Source organism: Rhipicephalus sanguineus, chromosome 10 (assembly GCF_013339695.2).
Source record: "Rhipicephalus sanguineus isolate Rsan-2018 chromosome 10, BIME_Rsan_1.4, whole genome shotgun sequence".
NCBI classification, from domain to species: domain Eukaryota; kingdom Metazoa; phylum Arthropoda; class Arachnida; order Ixodida; family Ixodidae; genus Rhipicephalus; species Rhipicephalus sanguineus.
This window is the reverse complement of record NC_051185.1, coordinates 18859881-18872602: the sequence shown is the minus strand read 5'-3', so window position 1 is coordinate 18872602 and position 12722 is coordinate 18859881. Positions and strand designations below refer to the sequence as shown.

Here is a 12722-nt window from a genome sequence, read left to right as displayed (position 1 = left end):
GAGCTGCACGTGCAATCGAACTATTTCAGCTTTTTTCATCTTGGCATTAAAATTGGACAATAAACAGCAGCTGAAACATTTGATAGAAGATGACGGCTCCACTCCATGCAGCACGTGATGTCACACACACCGTGGCAAAATGGCGGTCGCCGGCAATGGGTGGGGTTTATAGCTGGCAACTTCTAGGGCTTATTTTGCACTGAAATATTCTTTTACAGTCCACCTTTCATATATGTTTAGGCAGAATAGACCCTCTGCTTCCATTTTTCGCTGAAAACTGCAAATTGTTGGATGACCGTGCCATGGCCACTTGAAAGTGCTTGTAGGGACGAGACATCACCCCATACTAAGAGTTCCTATGCCTGTACACATAGTAGTCACCCTACGCACTTGAACAAACTGTTGTGTGGGACGTGAGTGCGGCTGTAAATCAGCAGACAGAAGCAAGTAGAGCATCCCTGAAGAACAAGCAACGACTGACTTTTACTTTCGTGATCATACAGCCTATTCGGCTCAGTTGCACACCCTCGCACCGCTTCCCTTTCCCGCACACAACACGATAAAATAAATTTCACCAACAGTCAAAGATGGGAAAGGGTGTCGGAAAGATGGGAAGCCGCCACAATACTGTTTTATAATTTTTTTTCCTGTTACCATATTCTTTTAACCTTTTTGTCTATTACCCTATTCCCAATCATCCTCACGTAACGGTCAACTAGATGTCTGTGTGCTTAAGCTCAGTGTTTGATTTCTTGCTCTTTGTAGACAGGGCATTTACCATTTGCAAGTGTGACTGATGTGATAGTGATTATGCATGTTGTTTATTAGCCCAATGGCCAGGCATAGCCAAGGAGCACCAGTCGACTGGTGCTTCAACCCACTTCATTTTTAAATATTTGTCCTCCGTAACATGCTCTCATTTCTCCACACTCAAGGGTCGTGGATATACCGAGGAAGAAGTGAGAGAACTGTGTTCAGCGGTGCTTCGAGGTAAGCTCATTTTCTCGAGCCATGTTCCCGCATGCTTGCCTTCTGCGTAGGCATCCTGAAATTGCCAGCTTTTGAAAACCATGCCCTACATTGGACAATCTTTATGATCAAAGAAGTGCCGAATTGTCTTTGAATCCTAACTGGCAGTTTAGTCACATCTTGCAATGTTTTCACGCGCACGTAGCATCCTTGTGAGCTTACGCAAGTCTGCTACACTATAGAAATCAATGTTAACTTTCAATGAACAGGCACTGTTCAGTACTAAAGTCATTAGCACTTTCATAGCTGTCCACCTCAGTGGTACAATGGTTATGGTGCTCAGCAGCTGAACCGAAGGTCACGGGTTTGATCCCAGCCGCAATTTAGATGGAGGCAAAATGATAGAAGCCCATGTACTGCGCGATGTCAGTGCACGCTAAGGAACACTAGATGGTCAAAATTTACAGAGCCCTCCGTTATGGCGTGCCTCATAATGATATCATGGTTTTCGCACGTAAAAATCAAGACATTATTATTATTACTAACTTTCAGAGTGGTTGCAGGGTGTGTAGTCACATGTGATCAGGGCATAACCATATAACAGTCAGTTCAGGCTATGCGGGGGGGCAGACATGCCTCGTACCATGTAAAGCAGCAACAGTGCATTAGCTCACATAGATACACAGTGCTTGCAATTATACTTTAAGAGCTTTGCTGACTTCTACTCCTATGACAACTTTAGTGATACAGAAAAACATTTGCACAAGCAACCATTTCTACGATTCGCACATGACATTCCAACCCTGTGGAATCACTGTGCATACTGCCAAATGATGCAGTCACGAATTGACACTGTAGAACACTCAAACATGTGACGACACCTACAGCCTAAAATGGTACTAAATGACATCTAAAAAGATTTCTCAAGAAATGTGATCAACGGGTCATCACGCCTTTCATCTTTTTTTTTTTTTTAAACAGTGACGGCCAATAAACAATGCATGCTCTGCCAAGAAACAGCTTTTAAAACGGAGTGACTATGCACCGACAGGGCTAGGACCTCAGCTGCAGGCATGCAACTTCCAGTAATGTTCTATTGGGCTAGTCGGTTTGATGCAACGCTGCTTCACAGAGTTAACTTTTAGAAGGTTAACCAGTTATTAACTGGCACAGTCACAGCTTATATATTCTGCAGAACCAAAGAATAAGTACTGCCTCATTTTAGCACTAAAAAATAGACACTCGATTCCAAATGTTCAGTGGCATAACAACATAATGCCTTTAAGTTCTTGACATAGATACTTGCTCTCCACTGCAGTTCAAAACATAGCAAGTTACGTTAGAGTGAACCTATCATAACTAAGCTAGCTTTAAGTTCTTGACATAGATACTTGCTCTCCACTGCAGTTCAAAACATAGCAAGTTACGTTAGAGTGAACCTATCATAACTAAGCTAGCTCTGTACACCATGAAAAATCTCATGGTGTAGTTGTGGCAAAATTAGACACCCGAGAATTTTGAAATCGCAAGCAGCGCACTTTTGTCTCAGCCTGCTACTCCCAGAGTGTCTGCTGGCTCTCTGCTACCCAAGTTTTGCCACCACAGGGCTGGGATTACAAAAGTACAGGGCACTATGCTCGCATTCGCTTCCTAAAACCAGTATCTAGCCTTGAAGCTTCAACAAGAATGAATAACAAAAATATATATTGTTGTCACTCCGTTAGGTTTTAACCACAAACTCTGTAGCTGTGATATGCGCTCTCTGCTACAACTACTGCACGATGGCACTGCAATGTGCGGAAAAAAAAGTTGTGTATTTTAGGCTTACTCCCATGGTCCACGTTAAGGTTAGCATCACAAATTATGAAACTCCCATTTTCTCATGGTAACATAAACTTCTGACTTGATACCCATAGCAAGGATCAGAAGTGTAATTGATTCCATTTTCACAAGAGATGCACAAAACAAGTTGAGATTAGGGTGACTGCATTGCATTTTGGCATACGCAGTCCCTTACTTGCTGCCCCGGGCAGTGAATCATCTACGGATCATCAGAGTTTCCCCACGTAGTTGCAGACCTAAGTTACGGTAAACATATACCAAAGTTACGTGCCACGTCATAAAGTGCTACAGTGCTGAAACACTATAGCATAGCCGTCAACTTCTGAAACAATTTTCTTTGCTGTCTCCTTTTCTTTCTTCTAATTCCCTGACTGTGAGTGTGCAATTGCAATGTGCAGAGCAGTTGAGTGAACTGACAGCCAAGATGCGAGGGCCCCCTGGTCCCCCGGGGATCGGGAAACCAGGGAAGCCAGGACAACCGGGACCCCAAGGGTCACCAGGTACATATGGGCAGATAAGTCTTAAGCTCCTGAGATCGAACACTGAAACAAAAAAGAAAAAGAAAAGGAAGCTAAAAAAACAGAAGTTTGGGAACTGCACCTCAGCTCCTGTATGAGCCTAACTGCAGATGCATTTGATGGCAATGACATGCACTTAACGAATCCTACCTCAAGATTATCATCGCAGGGGTTTGTTTATCCAGCATTTCGATTTTGAGGGGGGCATGACCAGGATACGGGGAGTGTGCAGGGATGTATGCCTATCTGTGAGGTGGGAGGACGGGAGTGGGTTGGTCTGGAATAATTTTTGGGAGTGTGTACAGGTCCTCTTGAGGGTCTTGAAGGATGGGTGTATGAATCCCTGAGCTTCACTGGCAATGCCTCTTTACAGCTTAGAGCAAAGATAGCTCCGTAGGGGATACAAAGGTGCAAAAACGAGAAGTCCGAAACAGCATTCACACTGGCAGTGGACAGATGTCCGTAACTGACCGCCAAAGAGCTGGCCATTGGCGACCGTGAACTGACCATTGCCATGGCACATTTGCTGGCGTCCACATCTGTTTCTCACGTTTGTCGTCGTTCGCACAACCATGTTACACGTAAAATGACCTTCAGTGTATTCCGACGTACTGCTTTTGCACCGCTTGTTAGCGCGCCAGTTTCCCGGACTCAATTCGTACAGCTGAGGAAGTGCTCAGTGAGCGACTTCACGGAAGCAGACACTTTTCGCCCAAAGTGACCATTTGCAACAATTGCTTTGTGACCAACTTGGTCGCCCAACTTCTGTCAGTTTCCAGTGCGAATGCTGCTGTTTAGAGACTCATATTTTAACGAGCTAAATGCATAGGCCTGAAGCCTGAAAAAGGGGAAAAAAACACAAATGCCCCAAAGTTAAGCAAGATCACAGCAAGCATCTTCAGTTGATCTCCTCCGTAATAATTCACTGTAGGCACGTCAATGAGTACCCCACACGCTCTTGATAAAAAAACTTGCTTTATGTACGTAAATGTTTGTTTTTCCAGTTATGCATGCCTAGTAACATGCTGAAGGATTGAAGAATGGCACAGTGTCTGCACAAAATTATAGGCTGAAAGCAACTGCAAGTTTGTGCACATCCGCAACCAATTATCACCACCTGCAGTGCACAGTGGGTGAGAAGTTCACAAGTGGTAAACCTCTGGCCATAAATTTGCAGGCAAACTTTTGACTTGCCTCTGCGCGTCCTTTTTCCCATCCTTCACTAGACGTCTTTCTTTCCTCACTAATAATTTCTCGTCGAAGTTATAAAGCTGCCCAGGACGTGATACGTAAAAGCACCGGTGACCCACGCTGTTTTTCCTGCCATCTACTCAGCATGCTGGCCAACATTCTAAAGCAAAGCTTTAAACAAAACCCTAAACAGACAAAAACTTTACTACTATATTCTCTCATGCTATGACTGCGCAAGCAACAACATCAGTGTGACTATACTCGGGGACAACTTTCTGTGGCAATGAAGGGAAAGCTACGGGGGCGGAGCGTCTGCACATGTACTGCTACGCGAAATAGTCCGGTCCGTCCGGTCTGGCGCACGTCTCGTAACGCCATAGAAAGTGATGGCTAGTGTTGCATTTCGCGCAAACGCTGCTTAGCGTCTAAGGTACGGGTAAAAGGCGCGACTTTTTCACACATGCAAAAACGCAAAGTGACAACGTATAAAGTAAAAGAAATACAAATATCCCGCTTGTGTGCGCTGCGTTCCGTCTCAGAAAGATACATGGAGAAAATGAAGGAGTGTTTTACATATCTCACGCACAAAATACGGACGCAATTGTGGGACTACATTCATTAGCAGTAGGATACGTGCATTGTGGCTCTGTAGCTTTCCCTTCATTGCCACAGAAGGTTGTCCCCGAGTATAATTATAACATTACAAAAATATATAGCTTGGCACACAATTTCACTGCAGCCCGATAAAACAAAAAGAACTACGCTCTTGCATTACAAATTTCACATCTCTGTAGCACTTACTGCCACTGATGTGCATGCATATGCTCATCAGTGATCATTTCAGAAACATTGACTAGATAGCACAAACAGTGCGCTCCTGCTATATGGTGCCATCTTGCACACTCACGGGCAAATTACCGGCGTTGCTATCGAGACTGATACACACAATTAAGTCTTCCTTTAATTTGTTTTTGCATGACTAGACATGAGACATGCGAGTGAAATTTTATGCGACCACACATCTCTGAAGTACATATGACATGTGACTGGCTTCAGACAAGAGGCTCCACAAAGCAGTGTGAACATTAAAGGGGCCCTGCAACACTTTTCCAAGTAATCGTCGAATGGCTTCATTAAAAGAGCATATCGCCTCACGGATCGACTGCCGCAAAAATGTTTAGAATCTGTCAAGTACGAGCAGTTTTAGGGATTCGTCGCACACTTCAAGCGCTTTCTCTCTCCTTTCGAACTAGCGAGTGCACCGAAAGCTACGCAGGGAGGGGGATGAAAAGGGGGCAAGAAGACGCGTCCCTTCGTCAGCATGCATAACAACCTTGAGAACTTTCTTTTTTTTTTCTTCGAATACGCAGCTTACTTTCAGTGTGATCGCAAGCGCGCGCGCGTGCACATGGCGGAATTTTGTGGCGGCCACAGTAACTATACAGCTCAAGAAGCTCAAATCAGCCAATGTCCGTGAACTTTGGGTTTATGACGCGATCATTTGGGTTTATGGCATCATTTGTCAAGAGAAGAGGGAACGATTTCTAGCTGACTTTGAGAATTAATTGTAAATTCCGGGCCACGTGCTGCGCTATAACATTTGGCTCGCGTGTTCTCGGGAGCGATCGACTACCGATCGGCAACATTTTCTGACCATGCTTAAAAAGTGTTGCAGGGCCCCTTTAAGTACAACTTGTAATTTCAAGTAAAAAAAGAAGTGACATAGAAGACAGTAACTTAAAGTGTTAGCAGGGCATGGTGAACCTCTCATGTAAAGTTTGTGATAGGAAAGAAAGCATGTGAAAGTTTAAAGGGAAAACAAAAGAAAAGCCACGTGGTGCCCAGCACAAATGGCTGAGCTGACAGCGGGACTTCAAGGTCCACGCGGAATGCCTGGCAAGTCACGCCAGGGTCCCAGAGGGAAGATTGGAAGGCCAGGCATCCCAGGTGAGAATTTGCATGGCCCCGTTAGGAATAATGAGTAGGTGTGCACTTATAAGTCATTTTACTCTGTAGCTCTGGTGCAAGTAAAAAGAGATGTGCCCTAAATACTTACTTTCAGCCATGTTTAGGATGACACATCATTAAGCAGCCAGCATGCCTATTAATAGTGTCACGTGCACTTACTTCTTTTATTTTAATTTGATCAAGCTTCACCCACAAAAACCTGTTACCACCACTCGTCACAGGCCGCACGCCAGTGTTTGGAAACTTCGCGACTGTTCCAGACTGTTCTGTTAAGATTACGCGCAGGACACGAGTAACCGAGTTTACTCTAGACTTAATGCGAGCACCAGCGATAATGCTGGAAGGTTCGATAAGGCACGTATAAAAGCCCACGCATTTCACACACGAGCTGATCAGTCAACACCCGACGTCCGTGCTCGCCATTGTCATTATACAGCGAGTGTTGCTTGTATATACTATGAGTACTTCTTTTACTGGGCACAAGTTCGCCCAATAAAGAATTTCATCTTTACCGACTGCATCCTGCTTTCTTCACCGTCACAACCACGTGACATCATGAAAACCTTTTACTCTTCAGCCTCTGCAACTTAATAAATTTCGCATATTGAAAGTTCTTGCATAACTTAAGGGCGTCCGAAAATCTTTGCATGTGTGCGCACTTGTGCGTGCGTGTGCAGGCTAGGCCTGAAAATGCTCAAGCATTCCGACTTACGTTACTGGTCACAGTGCAGTACCTCGCCAGCCATAAGTACCAGCAAACAAAGCAAAAGGAACGATATTTAACGAATAAATGTCGAGATAACATGCACTCAACAAAAAGTTCAAAGCAACCATTCAACACCTCAGCACAGTAGACGTGCACACTGCAATGGCCCATAGCAATTGCTCCTTGTAATGTTGCCACTGTTGCTATGTGGGCCCTTCATTGTTCATGTATAACGGTGTACAAACTCATGAATGATGAGTCATATGCATGGCTGCGTCAACGTGATGTAAACAGCTGGCACGTGTAGTTCACGAGACGCTGATGTGCTATCGCTGATCCCTACAGTGTCTACAGCATTTAGTTGTAGATCAAAACTTTGCGTGCCAGAGGCTTGTCACTGTTCATTAGAGTCAATTAGATTCATCCCGTGGAAGTGCAGATTGCAGCGGACATTGTGCCATCGTCTTCCAATCAGAACAGTTGGTGTAGACTCAAGTGAGTAATTTCTTTTTCATGTCATAAAAAAAAAAAACATTCTGCAGCCATGAGAATCAGTGAAACTACATGATTACTCACAGCGTAGTCAACCAACATTGATGACTGCAAGTGGGAGCCTAAAAAAGATTTTCAGCAAATATACGGGCGCGAAACCTTCCTTTAATTGAGTATAGTGGTGATCATTCTGGTAAACACAAAAGAATTATTGTCCCCTGCTAAAAGAGAAACATATCACCACACCAAATGTTGAAAGTTTCTGCACTTTCTAATTAAATCGTCATGCCTAATCTGTTTAGAAAAATTATTTAGTTTGTCGATCCTTTTTCTACTTGTAGTCTTCAGAAACTGAACCTTTTCAACATGTCGACCTAGTTCTTATTCCCCAAGGAATTAAGGATTTAACGTTGTAATATTTTGCTTGGAAATGTAAATGAATTGCAGCTATGTGCCTACACGTGATAGTTATTGTATCCCTGCTCCTGCAATAGCCCCAACGAGGCTGCAGTATGTCAAATCAAGTATACACCACAAAAGTTCAGTGAACAAACCACATTAAAAAAACTTTTTTTTAATAATGCAGTACCAACTGTTATTTTGCGTATTAGGCTAAGCTGTTTTGCATGTCATCAGAAACACAAAACCAAAGAGGGGTTGAGTATTCAACACAGCATGCATTCTGAAGTAGCTTAAACCTCTGCAGGCATTTATCAGACATACCATAATGCAACTACATGATGAAAATGCACCCAAATAAAGTATTACTGGCCTCTGCATGCCAAGCACACACGGTACACTGACCACATACTGATCATGACGTTTCTATCAGGTGACCCAGGCATGCCTGGACTGCCGGGAGAGCGTGGGTTCATGGGACTACCCGGGCTTCCAGGACCACCAGGACTACCTGGTCCCACTGGTATTCGAGCAACACCCTTAAAAACATCTTCATTCGTTTTGTTCAACTTGAAGAAACAACTGCGCAACAAATACAACACTGGCAGAGTTCTTTCAACACCACCTGGTTTAGGCTTTGATGTGGGCTAGTTAACATTCCACGAGCAGAGCAGAAGCACAATATTGCAACAGGGGAACAAGATAGTGCACAAACAACCATTTATCAGTGTCATTTTTTTGCACTCCCCTTTGTTATAAGTTCCCTTTGTTGCAATTTAGTGCTTCTACTCTACTTAATTAAGAGTTTATACTATACATGCATGTCGTGTTCCACTCTGCCACTTCATCTACAAGCATCCAAAACCTGGCTATCGTAGTTCACCAACTAAGTTCATTCAGCGTTCATTGTACGCCATTGCGCTACATGTATCGTAGAATTCGTTCATCACCTATCTATACTCAGTTACAACCTAAAAAAAATGGCAGCTCCGACCACGGTACCATGGCGTGCCTGTCCTTCACCTGTGAAAGACAGACATGCTAGCTGGTTTCCGTTTGAACCGCAAATACCACGAATGTTAAGAGCTAAAGGTTCGTCGTTACCACAAAACATCATGTTTAAACGAACAGCAATGTCAGAATCCCTGACAAAATTTACCAGGACGTTCAAGTTTCAGACCTAAAACCAACGACACTAACGTAGGCCTGTACAAGAAAGTCAGCTGTCTGAAACACTCGAGAAGCGCTTGGCATCCCAAAAATGAGTAAGTGCTATTACAGCGAGCACTTATGCAAATCCTCTGTGGGAGGGACAGCCATGGCTGTGGGTGGAGCTGACATTTCTTTTTCTTATGTTGTAACCAAGTACACCAACAGATGAGCTATGGTTCGGCAGGTCTCATGTTGCCTGCAATAACTAAAAAGTAGGGAAGGGCGAATAGTAAGTTTGAAGTTCGAAGCTAATTCGAACCAAATAGTTAAAATAGTATATACCACATATCATTCAGAAAAATTAGCATTTTTCTCATGGCCCAACTAACTTGTACAATATTTTTAAGAACTGGAACCACGCATGTGTGAATGTCACTTTTTTGGTTCGAAGTAAGGTGGAAGCAACTTTGAATAGTAGCAAGATTTGTATAGCAGTTGGGTGCAAGTTATAACTGGTACAATATGTTAATTTTTAAAATTTATTATACTTTGTGTATATAAGCCTGTGTAGCACGCTTCTAAACATAAAAGGTTATTAATTGAGGTGAAGGTAAGATGTACAGGCTGTTTCATACTTAGGGGAAATCTCGGAGCGCCTGGCATCGCGGTGCGACTAGCGCTGCAATCGCGCGTCAGCAGCAGCTCGCGCGTGCGCAAACGCTTCAAGGGTGTAGAGTTGTACATCTGCGCACGCGCGAGCTGCTGATGGCGCGTGGTTCCAGCGCTGGCCGCATCACGATGCCACGTGCTCCGAGATTTCCCCTAAGTGTGAAACAGCCTGTACATTTAACCTTGAAGTTTGGCTTCGCGGCAGTGTGGATTTCCTCTGGATGGGTGGTTTCACGGCATAGCGCCCCAACGCTGCAGTGAAACCATCTTTACAAGAGGGTATGTGCACTCAAAATATACATATATTCGATTGTTTCGGATACTTCGAAATTTCAAATAATCTAAATTCGCGTTGAAGCGAATTCGAACACTGTATTATTCGTTCAAATATTCGAAGTTCCCGAATATTCGCCCATCCTTGCTAAAAAGTTTTCCTTCTGTTATCACATCACGTCCCACAGGTGAAAAGGGTGAAAAAGGCGATCGTGGCGCCGAGGGAGTTGGCGTGGAAGGTCCCATCGGCCCCCGTGGACCTCCAGGTAAAGTAAAACACAGAATCCCGTTCTTGGATTACGTCTGCGGTGTGGTGTCGCGCATTTCGTGTTACTAACCTTGGAGTCTATGTTGACTCTCAACAAGTTTCGGTTGCTCGTCGTGTGTCAGTGCACCATGCAACGGTCATCCCCTGTATACTCTTGTTACATTCACTATCTCTGAATAAACTCAGTCCCCTTCCCGTTTCCAGCCTGGCGTGACATTTCGACTAGTACTCTGGTGCTACGCGCCTTTGTCTACGCTGGACGGCTTATCCGGCTGGCGATACAACATGCAAACACTTCAATACGGCACAAGCGGTTGTTGAAATACCAGCATGCTGTAATATGTCATGGATTTTGACAGTGTGTGTGTGGGCGAAGTCATTGTTTATTTCTAAAGATGTACCACTACCGTAGGTCAGCAAATTAAGCGGAACGCGCTCATAAGATATACTTTAACTTTACTAAGCGTTCACTCTGACTCAGGTTTTCAGAAACCCTGCTAAACCGGGCTTATTAAGGCTCGAACTAAGAAGAATTATGCTCAGCCAGGCTCACTATGATTTAGACTTGCCAAAATTTTAATCAGCTGTACTCGCTCGGACTCATGAGCCAATATAGGAGAATCTGAGAAAGCTCACTCATGAGTGTGCTTGCCGACCTATGACCATTCCGATGTACTTTTTGAAAGAAACCAAGATCAGAACACAGCAAGTTATGCAAACTTCTACACAGCCTCAATGGCTCAAATTTGAGAAAATATTTCAAAACTCTCAACATCAAAGTGACGTGAAGTAACATTATTAAATAGCCACATTGACCTTCATTTTCTTGAAGTTTCAACCAATCTATTAAGGCCTAATTGGTAAAGATAAAGTTAGAAAAGAGTATTTTATCATTCTATGCTAATTTAGTGTTTCTCCTTCCTGGGCTTTCAACATGCACCTAAATCAAAGCACATGAGTGTTTTTTTTTCTTTTGTTTTCCTCCCATTTTGCATTTTGTTCCCCTCAAAATGCAGTACCAGAAGCCGTGTATTTAATTTACAATGCTGTGTCCAGCTGTAATACACGTGGTAGCCAGTGAGCCATCACAGCCAATCATACTGACAGATTGAAACATGGCATCGAAGCCTTTAGTAGAACGACCGGTGTGCGCAATCGCTCGAAATAACTATGCCATGTCGCTACGAATGTGGCCACAATACGTAACACTGGCTCTGATGTAAGTGATCGAGTTGAAAATATACAGATGAGGTGTACAGAAGACAGTGGCAATGAAGGTATGCACCTAATTACTTAGCCTTAAGTTGGGACATTTCAACCCGTGAGTGCACACACTAGTGATGACACAGCTCCGCATGTAAACAGTAATAATAATTATGATAAATGAGACACTCATGCCAAAATAACTCCCACTATTACTGCGGTAGTCACACTAGAAAGCACTTGCCACCTAGCTTTTGGGCACAAAGGCCTCGAGGAGGCATGTGTGCTGTTTCCACATTTCGACATTTTATTATCATGATCATTTGTCGGGTCATTGAACACCCATAGACCACTCCACATGTCACTGTCACAATTTTCTATTAAATATACAGTAGGCTCTCATTAAACAGAACCTAAAGGGACCAGGAAAATATGTTCCGTCCAACAGAAGTTCCATTTACTGGGAGTTGAACAGGGGAGCAGAATTCAAGAATGAAACCAATCATGCAAGAGGCAGTTGTTCCACTTAAGCAGCAATTCTGTTTAAGAGATTTCTGTTTACTGAGCGTCTACAGTATATGTTTTACGCTTCCATACAGCGCTTGTTTTTAGGCCACTTTACTGCTATATTACATCCTATCATCGTAAATCATTGGTCACCGTAAGCACCACATTATCCGTCACGGCGTTCTTTGGCCACATTTGGCCCTTGCACCATTAAAAACCACATATCATCATCATTAAATGCCACCATTAAAAACAGGATCTCAGGGCCCGGCTGGCGTGGGCCACCCAGGGCGGCCGGGCGAGCGGGGACCCCCGGGTCGCACGGGACCGACAGGACCTCGCGGGCCACCAGGAGCGCAGGGACCTCCCGGCTACTGTGAGATGTGTAACTACGGAAACGCCGACCTCCTCCACATGCTGCGCCTGAACACTGTCCAACAGAACAACAAAGGACCATCCAAGTAAAGACAATGTGCACTACAGAGCGCCGCAACGTGTCGGCGAACAAAAGTTGGGACTTTGCTGGGCTACAGAAGTGAACTGCAACTCCTCACCTCCTATCCCT

At 44.0% G+C, this 12722-nt stretch overlaps 1 protein-coding gene across 1 annotated transcript in view; it reads left to right on the top strand.

Annotated features, from left to right (window-relative positions):
• LOC119407179 (collagen alpha-3(IX) chain) overlaps positions 1–12622 on the top strand; it is an 85550-nt gene extending 72928 nt beyond the window's left edge. The window contains exons 36-40 of the mRNA XM_049419624.1: positions 936–990; positions 3210–3311; positions 8519–8608; positions 10368–10445; positions 12414–12622. Of these exons, the coding sequence (XP_049275581.1) occupies positions 936–990; positions 3210–3311; positions 8519–8608; positions 10368–10445; positions 12414–12622 (534 nt within the window). The remainder of the gene's footprint in view (positions 1–935; positions 991–3209; positions 3312–8518; positions 8609–10367; positions 10446–12413) is intronic.
• The last annotated feature ends 100 nt before the right edge of the window (positions 12623–12722 follow it).